General features: G+C 45.3%; 1 protein-coding gene across 7 annotated transcripts in view; it reads right to left on the bottom strand.

The window, feature by feature from the left end:
* DCAF6 (DDB1 and CUL4 associated factor 6) overlaps positions 1-17,086 on the bottom strand; it is a 600,095-nt gene that overhangs the window by 452,740 nt on the left and 130,269 nt on the right. For 4 of the 7 annotated variants that reach the window (XM_069756622.1, XM_069756618.1, XM_069756619.1 and 1 more), the window contains exon 4: positions 7,516-7,608. The exons of the other annotated variants lie outside the window; for them this stretch is intronic. In XM_069756622.1, coding sequence (XP_069612723.1) covers positions 7,516-7,608 — 93 coding nt within the window. The remainder of the gene's footprint in view (positions 1-7,515; positions 7,609-17,086) is intronic. 7 annotated transcript variants of the gene reach the window in all.

The raw sequence follows: 17,086 nt of genomic DNA, 5'->3' as shown, positions 1-17,086 counted from the left end.
ACATGTAAATATTTTTTTTTTTACTTCTTTACATTGCCCCAGGGTGGGCATCACATTATATTGACAGATCACTGATCTGACACTGCAGTGAACTGTGTCAGATCAGCGATCTGACAGACACTGCAGGGACGCTAGCCGGCGCCTCCTCTGAGCAAGCACTTGCAAGCCACCTCCCTGCAGGACTCGGAAGGTCACCCGCGGCGATTTTGGATCCGGGCCTGCAGGGAGGAGGAGGTAGGAGACCCTCGGAGCAACGCGATCACATCGCATTGCTCCGAGGGTCTCAGGGAAGCACGCAGGAAGCCCCCCTCCCTGCGAGATGCTTCCCTATGCAGCCGGAACGCTGCGATCATCTTTGATCGCAGTGTGCCGGAGGTTATTGTGCCAGGAGCGGCCTGTGACCGCTCCTGGCACATAGTGCCGCATGTCAGCTGTGATAATCAGCTGACACCCGGCGGCGATCTGCCACGCTCCCCCCGTGAGCGCGGCTGATCGCCTATGACATACTATCCCGTCACTGGGAATTAAATCCCAGGTCACTTCGATGGGACACTACGTCATATGGGATAAAGGGGTTTCTAATTTACTGAGATAATGACTTTTGGGTTTTCATTGGCTGTAAGCCATAATCATCAATATTAACAGAAATAAACACTTGAAATAGATCACTCTGTTTGCAATGACTCTATACATACATACATATTATATATATATATATATATATATATACACATAAATACACATACACACATACATTATATATTTTCATATATATATATATTTCACGTTTTGTATTGAAGAACTGAAAAATTAACTTTTGGATGATATTCTAATTTTGCAAGAAGCACCTGTGTGTATGATAGCAAGTAAAGTAGGCGATGTCTACTGATTCCTGCTATATAGAACAATTGAGCGGTAAGCAGATATCACGCACTTGTTCCATTGTGATGAATGGGACAATACATCATACTCTAAGAACTTGCACACATCTTGACAAGCATCAGTAAATGTGATGACATCTGCCCCATTCTTGGATCGATGTAGCAGTGAGGACACTGCGAGATTATCAGCAAAGGGTTCCTAGGAACTAGTGATGAGCAAGTGTGCTCATTAGTCGGGTTTTTCGAGCATGCTCAAGTCTCGACCGAGTATTGCCGATGCTCGGATGCCTGCCCTGCATGTTTCGTGGCTGTAATACAGCCAGTAAACATGGCTACAGTTTAGCCGTGTATGGCAGGCAATACCTGCATCTTTCTTGAAGCCATGCAACATGCAGGGCATGGGTCTGAGCATCGCATCAGAGCACCGGCAATACTTGGTTGAGACTCTAGCATGCTCAGAAAACTCGAGTAACGAGCACGCTCGCTCATCACTGCTAGAAACACTTATTTCCTGATAATATGGCAGTAAACGGGCTACCGATCAGCCAACGAATGAACAAAATGCTTGTTTGTCCAGTAAAATAATTTTTGAGCTGGCTTAAAAATAATAGTTTTCAGCAGCAAATCATCCTGTAAAACAACACTGACAAGTGCACTAAATGATTGTGTTACTGAGAGGCTAACTGCATTTTCACAAACAAATCTATTAAATTACTGAAAATTGGATTACATACAGCTTGTTGGGAGTCATCTGATGGCAGCCATCGACCAATGTAAACTCACCATAAGCCCTTTTAAGGATTATAAGCCTTCTAGGGGGTTGTGCTACTATAATCGGCTTGACAACCTGTCAGTCAATCCACCACCAATTTACTGACAGTTTAGTGGGCACATACACTACTTTCTCTTATTTATTTGTTTAAGGAGTTAACTTTTTTTCCTTAATGTGCTAAGGCTTTTTCAGTAGATTAAAACAAAAACATGAACCAGAATACCTGTTGGTTTCACCCCTTAATGATCATCGAAAAGCATTAACATGGCAGCCACCAAGGGGCCTTATTACATCACTGCCGATTTAAAACGGCAATCAGGAATAAGGGTATAGCACCCCACTGAGTTAGAAAATCTCCAGGGTCAGCCAAGAACCTGGACAACATGATCAGAGATGGATTTTCTGGTCCACGATCACATGATTGCCATTATTCAATGAATAATGAAAATTATGTTTAAAAAAAAAAAAAAATGTGCCCGCTAAAATTAATTTCCCTCTCTTCTGACATGATATACATGTCAGAGGGGAGAGAAATGATGTCCCCGGGCCCACCCCCTCAGTACCTCTGCCATCCTCCTTTTGTTGGAAAAAAAAGTGGTGGACGCATTGAAATGAGATCTGCTGGATGACACGTGACAAAAGCAGGGATTTTTCCCATTGGTTCCTTTTGATCACCGTGACAAACCCTATCAGTGATCTAAAGCCAATAATTAGCATGTCACCACTATCGCCTCCCCCCACCCGTGTCATCCCCTTAGATTTTTTTTTTATTCCATAATTTTTTTTCATTCTTTGAAGATAAGGTTAGCATTGGGCTTAAGGGTCAGAGTTGGCCTTAAGGGTTTTAAAAAAAGATGACACTATGATGACTAGTGTTGAGCACAAGTGCTTGCTGCTCATGTTTACATTGGAGTGCTTGGGTATAAAATGAGTTTCGCGGGTGCTCGAGTGACATACTCATGTCTCCCCCCCACATGTTTGGTGACTGTTACACAGCAAAAAACAGCCATACACAATGTGCCTGCCATACACAATCAATCCCTGTAAAGTTTTATTGGGTGTTTAATAGCTGCAAAACATAAAAGGTGAAGACTCGCACATGTCGCTCGAGCACCCACCCGCAATACTTTGTGCATACCCGAACGCCCCGATGCAAATTCGAGTAGAGAGCACTTGCGCTCAACACTAATGACGTGTTCAATAGGACGACCTAACACTAGCAAATTCTATGAAGAACCTTTGGGCTCAAAATCGTCACTATACCCCTGGATAAAATCCTTGATGGGTATTAGCAAAATTAGGATTATTTAGTCTAGAAAAAAAGACGACAGAGGTCGATCAGAGGTGATCTAATAACCATGTATAAGTATATAAGGGGACAATACAAGTATCTCTCGAAGAATCTGTTTATACCAAGGAAGGTGACGGGCACAAGGGGGCATTCTTTGCGTCTGGAGGAGAGAAGGTTTTTCCACCAACATAGAAGAGGATTCTTTACTGTTAGGGCAGTGAGAATCTGGAATTCCTTGCCTGAGGAGCTGGTGATGGCGAACTTAGTCGAGGGGTTCAAGAGAGGCCTGGATGTCTTTCTGGAGCAGAACAATATTGTATCTTATAGTAATTAGGTTCTTTAATCTGCAGGTTAACAGCGTTATCATGTTGCCCGGCGCTTGTACACAGCCGAATGCAGCTGGGAGAAAATTAAATTTACCATTCCAGTCAGCATTCGGTTTCAGTCATGGAGGTGGGGGAGCCGCTGGTTCAGTTACTGCTCTGAGTATACAGAGCGGCCGCTGTAACCGAGCCCCTTGTCCTGACTGACACTCCCTCTACATTGAGGCCGGCTGTCAGTCAGGGCCGGGGGTGCGGTAACAGCAGCCACTCTTTATACTCAGCGCTGTGTATACAAAGCGGTCTCCCGCACATTCCCCCCTACTCTAGAACTCTCTACCACAACATAAACTCTCGCCTACGGGGAAACCTTCAAAAAGAACCTGAAGCCCTACCTCTTTCCAAAAGTTAACAACCTGCAGTAACCACCGATCCACCAAACCACTGCACAACCAGCTCTACCCTTACCTACTGTATCCTCACCCATCCCTTGTAGACTGTGAGCCCTCACGGACAGGTTCCTCTCTCATGTACCAGTCGTGACTTGTATTGTTTAAAATTACTGTACTTGTTTTTTATTATGTATACCCCTCCTCACATGTAAAGCGCCAAGGAAAAAATGGCGCTATAATAAATAATAATACGTGGCGCCAATCCCAAGACGGAAGTTGAATGCTGGCGGGGAGAATAAAGCGGTAATTAGATCTACCGGTAATTGTATTTCCAGGAATCCATCCTGACAGCACCATGGAGGACGTCCGTCTTACCCTCAGTGGGACAGGAACAACGAGCGGTTAAAAGGACCCTCCCCTTACCACCCACCAGTAATTTTCCAAAGTACCACATCTGGATGGATACAAAAAAAGAGACTTTATTAACAATTCTTACGCCAACGTTACGTCACATCAGTATACAAAACAAAAGCTTGCAGTGTGGAGGGAACTAGTAGTGCTGTCAGGATGGATTCCTGGAAATACAATTACCGGTAGGTCTAATTACCGTTTTCCAGTTCACCACCTGACAGCACCATGGAGAAGTATCAAAGGATGGTAATCTTAGGGTGGGACTACTGCATGTAAGACCTTCCTGCCAAAGGCTAAATGTTCTGAAACATCTAGCTTGTAATGTTTAGCGAAAGTACTAAGACTAGCCCAAGTTGTGGCCCTGCAGATTTGTTCTGTGGAGGTCCCCCTCTTTCCGCCCATGATGTAGCCATAGCTTGGGTTGAATGGGCTCTAAGAATGTTTGGGGATCCTTCCCTTGAGCTCTATAAGCTAAGTCTATCGTAGTTTTTATCCACCTCGCGATAGTTGCCTTTGCTGATCTACAGCCCCTGTTTGGCCCCCCATATTGTATCAACAGATTTTTGTCTTGTCTCCAACTTTTGGTTGCCTTTAGCTATTTTAGTACGGTCTCCCTGACGTCTTAATTAAGATAGACCCCTTCTTTTGGAATTCTAGGGTGCTGGCACAACGAAGAGAGAATTACTTCTTGGTTCATATTTGTAGATGATACCACCTTGGGGAGGAAAGTTGGGTCAAGTCTCAGGACTATTCTATCATCAAAAATCTGTAGCTATGGATCCTGTATAGATAGGGACTGCATCTCCCCCAACCTTTTAGCTGATGTGATGGCTACAAGGAAAGCAGTTTTAAAAGAGAGCTTGGCTATATCCATGTCCTCTGACAGGAGATACGGAGGTTTACACAGGGCATTAAGGACCAGGTTAAGGTCCCATGGTAGAGATGACTTTCTTACAAGGGGTCTCAATCTGTGTGGCCCTAGAAAGCCTTGCTACCCAGGGATGTGCGGCTAAAGAAAAGTCAAAGAAAACACTAAGGGCCACAATCTGCACATTTAAAGTACTAGGCCAAAGGCCCTTTTTAAAGAATAACTGGAGGAAGTCAAGGATTTTGGGAATGTCCGGACTTGAAGTGTCTCCTGGAGCTCCTCCTGAAAAGGTACAGAATCGCTTCCAAATTTTATTGTAGATTGCCGAAGTCACCGGCTTGCTGCTTGCTTGGAGTTTGGTGATCACATCTTCCAACAGGACTCTGGATCTCAGGGTCTGGCGTTCAGGATCCAAGCAGATAGCTGGAGCGAGTCTGGATTCCTGCAGCAACGGAACTTGATGCAGCAGGTCCTGTCTCTTCGGTAATAGAATAGGCCTCTCTGCCATTCTGTTTAGTAGAGAGAACCAGCTTCTCCTTGGCCAAAAAGGTACTACCAAGATCACTGTCACTCCGTCGTCCCGTATCTTTCTGAGTGTTCTCGGAATCAGTGGGAGGAGTGGGAAAGCGTACAGGAGCCCTTTTCCCCAATGCCGTGATACAGCGTCGACCCCCGCTGCCAAGTCTAGGGGATTTAGTGAAAAAAAGGTTCTGATTTTGCATTTGTCCTGGTGGCAAAGAGATCTACTTGCGGTGTTCCCCAACTTCGGCACAGCATGTCGAACACTTCCGCATTCAATTCCCACTCTGTGAGATTCATCAGTGTCCTGCTCAAGAAATCTGCCACCTGGTTCTTGGTTCCCTCCAGGTGTACTGCCGAAATGGAGTTTTCTGCCCACTTGAAAATCTGGTTTTCCAGATGCTGTAATGGCCTCCCTGGTGCCTTAGAAACGCCACTGCTGTCACATTGACGGACAGAACTTTCACATGTTTGCCTCTGATCTCTGACCGAGCCTGGTAAAGAACTTTCTATATTGCGTATAGTTCTCTGAAATTTGAAGATCTAGACTCCAATGACCTTGGTAGTATTATCCTTCTATATGTCCTCCCAATCCGAACTGACTGGCATCCGTGGTAATGGTGATATAGGGACAGAGAACCCATGGAACACCTACTTTCAGGTTTTCTGGGTTTTCTGGGATGGTCTTGCTCATCCTCGATTGCGTCTTGCTCAGCGTGCCCGTGCTGACAAAGGCCTCTCCGCGAGGCCAGCGCCGCCGCTGGATTCTGCCGCCCGGCAGAGATGCTGGAGCCCAGAAGTGACACGGCCGTCGCGGTCGGAAGTGATGCAGCAGTTGCGGCTAGAAGTGACACAGCGGCTGTTTCACCGGCCTCGCTGGGAACTGATGCACCTCAGCAGCATGGCGCCCGGTCCGAGAGCCCTCAAGGAGGAGGAAGCGGATCCGACCCCCATCGCAGGTATCAGCCACAGATTTCTTGTAGTGGGAAGGGAAAGGCTGGGCCGCCCCATCCTCACCATCTGCACACTGCACAGCCCTGTCCGAGGACACGTTCGCCGTTCCTATCCCCAGTGGGACAGGAAAAACACTGGTGAGTGGTAAGAGGAGGGTCCTTTTAACCGCTCGTTGTTCCTGTCCCACTGAGGGTAAAAAGGACGTCCTCCATGGTGCTGTCAGGTGGTGAACTGGAAAGTTCATTTTCTCCTCACTGGATATGGCTGGGTGCACGTGCCAGACAGCATAATAATGCTGTTAAACTGCAGATTAACCGCATATTTGTACGTTAATAGCGTTATTTTTGGTGACAGGTTCCCTTTAACGTAGCACAAAAATGTACCAATAAAAATGCTCGCCACCCGTGTGTAGAACAAGATCAATAGCTAGTCCTGTTGTATGGTCCCCCAGCTTGGTCCCTCATCCTATTATATTCTCCCCCATCCTGGTGTATTTTCCCCCATCTTGCCTGTGCGGCGGTTGTTCAATACATAAATACAATACAACAAAACCCTCCTACCTCACTCCTCCTAAAGTCTCATCATGCTCCCCATCATCTCGTGGCACTGGTCCCCCCGGAGTTATAGCACTACGGACAGTGTTATATTATAGCTGAGAATCAATGGAATGAGTCCAAAAAACATGGTAGAAACAATTGTATTACAATACAACAGCAAGGGTTAAAAATGTGTAGACGCCCTATTTATAAATGTGGGGGACTGCAACCAAGATCTGTTCAGACCCGATAAGTGAAACACAATGTGCCTTAGACCACTCCTATTGAAAATGAATAAAATGTAAAAATGTTATACAAAGGCTTTACTGACATGGATTTCAGTCTAAACAGCAATTTGGGTCTATTTACTAATGCTGCCAGCAGTAAAACATTCTAAAAATCAAGTGTTGAGCGTGACAGACCGTTATCAATAAATATGCCTTAAAAAAACAAAAACAAACACTCTCCTTCAGAATTTTGCCATAAAGTACACCAACATCAGGGACAACACCCTAAGGGCCGCAGTTTCTTAAAGCAACACAATCGTGTGAAGATAAAAAAAAAAACTTACCTTTTTATTGTAAGGGTTGCTAATAACTAAAGTCGTGTCATCGGAGCCAGAAAGTATGTATTCCCCCGTACCATTCCAAGAAATCGTATTCACCTATGTGGATGGGGAACACAAACACTTTAAACAAATAATTCAGATAAATTAAGGGAGGTATCTGGGACTTTAAAAAAAACAAAAATGTACCTAAGAATACGTAAAGGATCTGGCACTCAAAAAATTAGCAGCAGTAATAAATTTACAGAAAAGGGAGACCTATAGTTGTCTCAACGGATTCAATTTTAACCCCTTCATGACCCAGCCTATTTTGACCTTAATGACCTGGCCGTTTTTTGTAATTCTGACCAGTATCCCTTTATGAGGCAATAACCCAGGAACACTTCAATGAATCCTAGCGGTTCTGAGACTGTTTTTTCGTTACATATTGGGCTTCATGTTAGTGGTAAATTTAGGTCGATAATTTTTGCGTTTATTTGTGAAAAAAATGGAAAGTTGGCTAAAATTTTGAAAATTTGCATTTTTCAAATTTTGAATTTTTATTCTGTTATACGAGAGAGTTATGTGACACTATATAGTTAATAAATAACATTACCCACATGTCTACTTTACATCAGCACAATTTTGGAACCAAATTTTTTTTTTCTAGGACGTTATAAGGTTAAATTTGACCAGCGATTTCTCATTTTTACAACGAAATTTACAAAACCATTTTTATAGGGACCACCTCACATTTGAAGTCAGTTTGAGGGGTCTATATGGCTGAAAATACCCAAAAGTGACACCATTCTAAAAACTGCACCCCTCAAGGTACTCAAAACCACATTCAAGAAGTTTATTAACCCTTCAGGTGCTTCACAGCAGCAGAAGCAACATGGAAGGAAAAAATGAACATTTAACTTTTTAGTCACAAAAATGAAGTTTTAGCAACAATTTTGTTTATTTTTCCAAGGGTAAAAAGAGAAACTGGACACCAACAGTTATTGTACAATTTGTCCCGAGTACACCGATACCCCATATGTGGGGGGGGAACCACTGTTTGGGCGCACGACAGGGCTCGGAAGGGAAGGAGCGCCATTTGACGTTTTAAATGAAAAATTGGCTCCAATCTTTAGCGGACACCATGTCACGTTTTGAGAGCCCCTGTGTGCCTAAACATTGGAGCTCCCCCACAAGTGACCCCATTTTGGAAATTAGACCCCCCAAGTGGCTTATCTAGATGCATAGTGAGCACGTTGAACCCCCAGGTGCTTCACCAATTGATCCGTAAAAATGAAAAAGTACTTTTTTTTTCACACAAAAATTCTTTTAGCCTCAATTTTTTCATTTTCACATGGGTAACAGGATAAAATGGATCCAAAAATGTGTTGGTCAATTTCTCGTGAGTACATCGATACCTCATATATAGTCACAAAACACTGTTTGTGCACACGGCTAGGCTTGGAAGGGAAGGAGCGCCATTTGACTTTTGAATGAAAAATTAGCTCCAATCGTTAGCGGACACCATGTCGCGTTTGGAGAGCCCCTGTGTGCCTAAACATTGGAGCTTCCCCACATGTGACCCCATTTTGGAAACTAGACCTCCCAAGAAAATAATCTAGATGTGCGGTGACCACTTTAAACCCTCAAGTACTTCACAGAAGTTTATAACGCGGAGCCGTGAAAATAAAAAATAATTTTTCTTTCCTCAAAAATAATTTTTTAGCCCACAATTTTTTATTTTCACAAGGGGAACAGGAGAAATTGGACCCCAATAGTTGTTACCGAGTTTGTCCTGAGTACACTGATACCCCATATGTGGGGGTAAACCACTGTTTGGGCACACGTCGTGGCTCGGAAGGGAAGTAGTGACTTTTGAAATGCAGATTTTGATGGAATTGTCTGCGGGCGTCACGTTGCGTTTGCAGAGCCCCTGATGTGCCTAAACAGTAGAAAACCCCCACAAGTGACCCCATTTTGGAAACTAGACCCAAGGAACTTATCTAGTTATGTGGTGAGCACTTTGAACCCCCAAGTGCTTCACAGAAGTTTACAACGCAGAGCCGTGAAAATAAAAAATCATGTTTCTTTCCTCAAAATTGATGTTTAGGCAAGCAATTTTTTTTACTTTCACAAGGTTAACAGGAGAAATTGGACCCCAATAATTGTTGCCCAGTTTGTCCTGAGTAAGCTTGTACCCAATATGTGGGGGTAAACCACTGTTTGGGCGCACGTCGGGGCTCGGAAGGGAGGGAACACCATTTGACTTTTTGAATGCAAGATTGACTGGAATCAATGGTGGCGCCATGTTGCGTTTGGAGACCCCTGATGTGCCGTAACAGTGGAAACCCCTCAATTCTAACTTCAACACTAACCCCAACACATCCCTAACCCTAATTCCAACTCTAGCCATAACCCTAATCACGACCCTAACCCTAACACACCCCTAATCCCAACCCTAACCCCAACACACCCCTAACCCTAATCCTAACCCTAATCCCAACCCTAACCCCAACACACCTCTAACCCTAACCTTAACCCTAACCACAGCCTAATCTTAACCCTAATTCCAACCCTAATCCTAAGGCTATGTGCCCACGTTGCGGATTCGTGTGAGATTTTTCCGCACCATTATTTTTTTCTGCGTTTTACCTGCGGATTTCCAGTGTTTTTTGTGTGGATTTCACCTGTGGATTCCTATTGAGGAACAGGTGTAAAACGCTGCGGAATCCGCACAAAGAATTGACATGCTGCGGAAAATACAACACAGCATTTTCGCAAGGTATTTTCCGCACCATGGGCACAGCGGATTTGGTTTTCCATAGGTTTACATGGTACTGTAAACCTGATGGAAAACTGCTACGAATCTGCAGCGGCCAATCCACTGCGGATCCGCAGCCAAATCCGCACCGTGTGCACATAGCCTAATTCTAACGCTAACCCTAGTTCTAACCCTAATTCTAGCCGTAACCCTAACCCTAAGGCAAGGTTCACACTGTGCTAGCAGCAGCCCGTTCAGCACATACGCTAACGGGCTGCTGCTAGCGCAATTGCCGACGTTTGCATCGCGCTTGCTCAGATAGAGCATCAGCTAGCTCTATCTGCGCTAGCAGTTACGGACCCGGAAACGCTGCAGCCCGCGTCTCCGGGTCAGTCACTCAGTGACGGCACATCCTTAGTAACGGACTACAATACACCGCGTTTATGCCGCGGTGTAACGTAGTCCGTTTAACGGACTGCTTAGACGCAGTGTGAACCAACCCTAACCCTAGTGGGGCAAAAAAACAATATATATATTTTCTTTATTTTATTATTGTTCCTACCTATGGGGGTGATAAAGAGGGGATTTTTATTTTTTTTATTTTGATCGCTGTGATCAAACCTATCACAGCGATCAAAATGTACCTGTAACGAATCTGCAGGCGCATTCGCCCGCCATTTTGGAAGATAGCCAATGGAACAGACGGACAGACACCGGGAGGGACACAGGAGGTCGGTAAGTATGAGGGGAGGGGATCAGACAGCAGGGGGAGGGGGGGGAGATCGGACTGCGGGGGGAGCCGACAGGAGGACGGAGGGGAGTGGAGGACACTAGATCGGTGGCGGGGGGCAGATCGCGATCACCAGCCATGGCTGATGCTATTGCAGCATCGGCCATGGCTGGTGTCATGATCCCAATGGCAGGGAATCACAAAAGGACAAGCATAAAAACAAAACCAAGCTCTAGGGTGATGGAACCTGAGCTGACCGCGATCCTGAACCTATACACACAACTAGAAATAGCCGGGGAACGTGCCTACGATGTTTCCTAGACGTCTCGCGCCAGCCGAAGAACTAACTTCCCCTATTAGAAGAAACACAGACCTCTCTTGCCTCCAGAGAAAGACCCCCAAAGAAATAGCAGCCCCCCACATGTAATAACGGTGAAATGAGAGGAAAGCACACACGTAGTTATGAAAACAGATTCAGCAAAGTGAGGCCCGCTAAAGCTAGATAGCAGAGGATACAAAAGTGAACTGCGCGGTCAGCGAAAAACCCTTCAAAAAACCATCCTGAAATTACTTGAACTCATGTGCCAACTCATGGTACATGAGGAGTAATTTCAGCCCACTAGAGCAACCAGCAGCAAGGAATCACATATCTGGAAGCTGGACAAGACAAAAAGAAAGCAAAACGTGGAACAAGAAAATCAAAACTTAGCTTGTCCTGAAGATAACAGAAGCGGGTAGCAGAGGTAAAAGACACACTGATTACAATGATAGCCGGCGAGGAAATGACAAGAAAGCCAGGTTAAATAGGAAACTCCCATATCCTGATGAAACAGGTGGACACCAGAGACCGCAGAGAACACAAGTCACCCAGCACCACCAGTAACCACCAGAGGGAGCCCAAAAACAGAACTCACAACAGTACCCCCCTCCCTTGAGGAGGGGTCACCGAACCCTCACGAGAACCACCAGGGCGACCAGGATGAGCCCTATGAAATGCACGGACCAAATCGGCAGCATGAACATCAGAGGCAACCACCCAAGAATTATCCTCCTGACCATAACCCTTCCACTTGACCAAATACTGGAGCTTCCGTCTGGAAACACGAGAATCCAAGATCTTCTCCACAACATACTCCAATTCTCCCTCCACCAGCACCGGAGCAGGAGGCTCAAGCGAAGGAACAACAGGTACCTCATACTTCCGCAACAACGACCGATGGAACACATTATGAATAGCAAACGATGCCGGGAGATCCAAACGAAACGACACAGGGTTAAGAATTTCCAAGATCCTATAGGGACCGATGAACCGAGGCTTGAACTTAGGAGAAGAGACCTTCATAGGAACAAAACGAGAAGACAACCACACCAAGTCCCCAACACGAAGACGAGGACCCACGCGGCGACGGCGATTAGCAAAATGCTGAGGTCTCTCCTGGGACAACTTCAAATTGTCCACCACATGACTCCAAATCTGATGCAACCTATCCACCACCATGTCCACTCCAGGACAATCAGAAGGCTCCACCTGACCAGAGGAAAAACGAGGATGAAACCCCGAATTACAAAAGAAAGGAGAAACTAAGGTAGCAGAACTAACCCGATTATTAAGGGCAAATTCGGCAAGCGGCAAAAAGGTAACCCAGTCATCTTGATCAGCAGAAACAAAACACCTTAAATAAGTTTCTAAGGTCTGATTAGTTCGTTCAGTCTGGCCATTCGTCTGGGGATGGAATGCAGACGAAAAGGACAAATCAATGCCCATCTTAGCACAGCACGTCCGCCAAAATCTCGACACAAACTGGGATCCCCTGTCAGAAACGATGTTCTCCGGAATCCCATGCAAACGAACCACGTTCTGAAAAAACAGAGGGACCAACTCAGAGGAGGAAGGTAACTTAGGCAAGGGTACCAGATGAACCATCTTAGAAAAGCGGTCACACACAACCCAGATGACGGACATTTTTTGAGAGACAGGAAGATCCGAAATAAAGTCCATGGAAATGTGCGTCCAAGGCCTCTTTGGGATAGGCAAAGGTGACAACAATCCACTGGCCCGAGAACAGCAAGGCTTAGCCCGAGCACAAACTTCACAAGACTGCACAAAAGAACGCACATCCCTCGACAAGGAAGGCCACCAAAAAGACCTGGCCACCAAGTCTCTAGTACCAAATATTCCAGGATGACCTGCCAACGCAGAAGAATGGACCTCGGAGATGACTCTACTGGTCCAATTATCCGGAACAAACAGTCTTTCAGGCGGACAACGATCAGGTTTATCCGCCTGAAACTCCTGCAAAGCACGTCGCAAGTCTGGAGAGACAGCCGACAAAATCACCCCATCCCTAAGGATACCAGTAGGCTCAGAATTTCCAGGGGAGTCAGGCACAAAACTCCTAGAAAGAGCATCCGCCTTCACATTCTTTGAACCTGGCAGGTATGAAACCACAAAATTGAAACGGGAGAAAAACAGTGACCAACGAGCCTGTCTAGGATTCAGACGCTTGGCAGACTCAAGGTACATCAGATTTTTGTGATCAGTAAAAACCACCACACGATGTCTAGCACCCTCAAGCCAATGACACCACTCCTCAAATGCCCACTTCATGGCCAAAAGCTCCCGATTACCAACATCATAATTCCGTTCAGCGGGCGAAAATTTTCTAGAAAAGAACGCACATGGCTTCATCACTGAGCCATCGGAGCTTCTCTGCGACAAAACCGCCCCCGCTCCAATCTCGGAAGCATCAACCTCAACCTGAAAAGGAAGCGACGCATCTGGCTGACGCAACACAGGAGCAGAAGAAAACCGGCGCTTAAGTTCCTGAAAGGCCTCCACAGCCGCAGGAGACCAATCCGCAACATCAGCACCCTTCTTAGTCAAATCCGTCAAAGGTTTAACAACACTAGAAAAAATAGCTATGAAACGACGATAAAAATTAGCAAAGCCCAAGAACTTCTGTAGACTCTTAAGAGATGTAGGCTGCGTCCAGTCACAAATAGCCTGAACCTTGACGGGATCCATCTCAATAGTAGAAGGGGAAAAAATATACCCCAAAAAAGAAATCTTCTGGACTCCAAAGAGACACTTTGAACCCTTTACAAACAAAGAATTGGCCCGCAGGACCTGAAACACCTTCCTGACCTGCTGAACATGGGACTCCCAGTCATCAGAAAAAACCAAAACATCATCCAAATACACGATCATAAATTTATCCAGATATTCACGGAAAATATCGTGCATAAAGGACTGGAAGACAGAAGGAGCATTAGAAAGTCCAAAAGGCATCACCAAATACTCGAAATGGCCCTCAGGCGTATTAAATGCGGTTTTCCACTCATCACCCTGCTTTATCCGCACAAGATTATACGCACCCCGAAGATCAATCTTAGTGAACCATCTAGCCCCCTTAATGCGAGCGAACAAATCAGTCAACAATGGCAAAGGATACTGATATTTGACTGTAATCTTATTCAAAAGACGATAATCTATACAAGGCCTCAAGGAACCATCTTTCTTGGCCACGAAAAAAAAACCTGCTCCCAAAGGGGACAAAGATGGACGGATATGTCCCTTTTCCAAGGACTCCTTAACATAATTCCGCATAGCCAAAGGTGTAGAGTCAATTCCTTTCAAAGGAATAGGAACTTCCAGAGGCTCCAGACTAAACCCACAGCGATTGGCAAATGACCAATCCTGTTGTGAATTCTGTGGCTGAATTCACTCCTGTGGTCACAAGTGGTACTGCAGCTTCTGAGCTTCCTCCCTCAGGTGTTCTGGTGAGCTCGTTAACTGCTTCATTACTTAACTCCGCCTGATGCTGCTATCCTTGCTCCTTGTCAATGTTTCAGTGTTGGATCTGAGCTTCTCCTGATTGTTCCTGTGACCTGCTGCTCTGTATAGCTAAGTGCTTTTTGCTATTTTGTTGCTTTTTTTTCTGTCCAGCTTGTCTTTTGTTTTGCTGGAAGCTCTGAGACGCAAAGGGTGTACCGCCGTGCCGTTAGTTCGGCACGGTGGGTCTTTTTTTGGCCCCCTTTGCGTGGTTTTAGCTTTAGGGTTTTTTGTAGACTGCAAAGTTCGCTTTACTGTCCTCGCTCTGTCCTAGAATATCGGGCCCCACTTTGCTGAATCTATTTCATCCCTACGTTTTGTCTTTTCATCTTACTCACAGTCATTATATGTGGGGGGCTGCCTTTTCCTTTGGGGAATTTCTCTGGGGCAAGTCAGGCCTATTTTTCTATCTTCAGGCTAGCTAGTTTCTTAGGCTGTGCCGAGTTGCCTAGGTAGTTGTTAGGCGCAATCCACAGCCGCTTTTAGTTGTGTTTAGGATAGGTTCAGGTGTGCAGTCTACAGAGTTTCCACGTCTCAGAGCTCGTTCTTTTGTTTTTGGGTATTTGTCAGATCACTGTGTGCGCTCTGATCGCTAGGCACACTGTGTCTCTGGATTGCCTTCATAACACCTTTCATTAGCAAACATAACAGTACAAGGAGCCTAACTAATGATTCTCAATAGAGGGAAAGAAAAAGTTCTGACATCATTTTTTTTTTTTTCTGCTCTGTGTTCACTTTTTTTCCCCTAGACATTTGGGTGATTCTGGACACAGGTGTGGACATGGATATTCAGGGTCTGTGCTCTTCAATGGATAATCTCGTTATAAATGTACAAAAAATTCAAGATACTATTGATCAGAAATCTATGCTAGAACCAAGAATTCCTATTCCTGATTTGTTTTTTGGAGATAGAACTAAGTTTCTTAGTTTCAAAAATAATTGTAAGCTATTTCTGGCCTTGAAACCTCATTCTTCTGGTAATCCTATTCAACAGGTTTTGATTATTATTTCTTTTTTGCGCGGCGACCCTCAGGACTGGGCATTTTCTCTTGCGCCAGGAGACCCTGCATTGAGTAGTGTCGATGCGTTTTTCCTGGCGCTCGGATTGCTGTACGATGAGCCTAATTCAGTGGATCAGGCTGAGAGAAATTTGCTGGCTTTGTGCCAGGGTCAGGATGATATAGAAGTATATTGTCAGAAATTTAGGAAATGGTCAGTACTCACTCAGTGGAATGAATCTGCGCTGGCAGCTTTGTTCAGAAAGGGTCTCTCTGAGGCTCTTAAGGATGTCATGGTGGGATTTCCTATGCCTGCTGGTTTGAATGAGTCTTTGTCTTTGGCCATTCAGATCGGTCGACGCTTGCGCGAGCGTAAATCTGTGCACCATTTGGCGGTATTGCCTGAGGTTAAATCTGAGCCTATGCAGTGCGATAGGACTATGACTAGAGTTAAACGGCAGGAATACAGACGTCTGAATGGTCTGTGTTTCTACTGTGGTGATTCCACTCATGCTATTTCTGATTGTCCTAAGCGCACTAAGCGGTCCGCTAGGTCTGCCGTCATTGGTACTGTACAGTCCAAATTCCTTCTGTCCATATGCTCTTTGTCGTCGTTTTCTGTCATGGCGTTTGTGGATTCGGGCGCTGCCCTGAATCTGATGGATTTGGATTATGCTAAACGTTGTGGGTTTTTCTTGGAGCCTTTGCGGTGTCCTATTCCATTGAGAGGAATTGATGCTACACCTTTGGCCAAGAATAAACCTCAGTACTGGGCCCAGCTGACCATGTGCATGGCTCCTGCACATCAGGAAGTTATTCGCTTTCTGGTGTTGCATAATCTGCATGATGTGGTCGTGTTGGGGTTGCCATGGCTACAAACCCATAATCCAGTATTGGATTGGAATTCCATGTCGGTATCCAGCTGGGGTTGTCAGGGGGTACATGGTGATGTTCCATTTTTGTCGATTTCGTCATCCACCCCTTCTGAGGTCCCAGAGTTCTTGTCTGATTATCAGGATGTATTTGAAGAGCCCAAGTCCGATGCTCTACCTCCGCATAGAGATTGTGATTGTGCTATCAATTTGATTCCTGGTAGTAAATTCCCTAAAGGTCGATTATTTAATTTATCCGTGCCCGAACACGCCGCTATGCGCAGTTATGTGAAGGAATCCCTGGAGAAGGGACATATTCGCCCATCGTCATCACCACTGGGAGCAGGGTTCTTCTTTGTAGCCAAGAAGGATGGTTCGCTGAGACCGTGTATTGATTACCGCCTT

The sequence above is a fragment of the Ranitomeya imitator genome, chromosome 3, assembly GCF_032444005.1.
Source record: "Ranitomeya imitator isolate aRanImi1 chromosome 3, aRanImi1.pri, whole genome shotgun sequence".
NCBI classification, from domain to species: Eukaryota; Metazoa; Chordata; class Amphibia; order Anura; family Dendrobatidae; genus Ranitomeya; species Ranitomeya imitator.
This window is presented reverse-complemented; position numbering and strand designations above follow the sequence as displayed.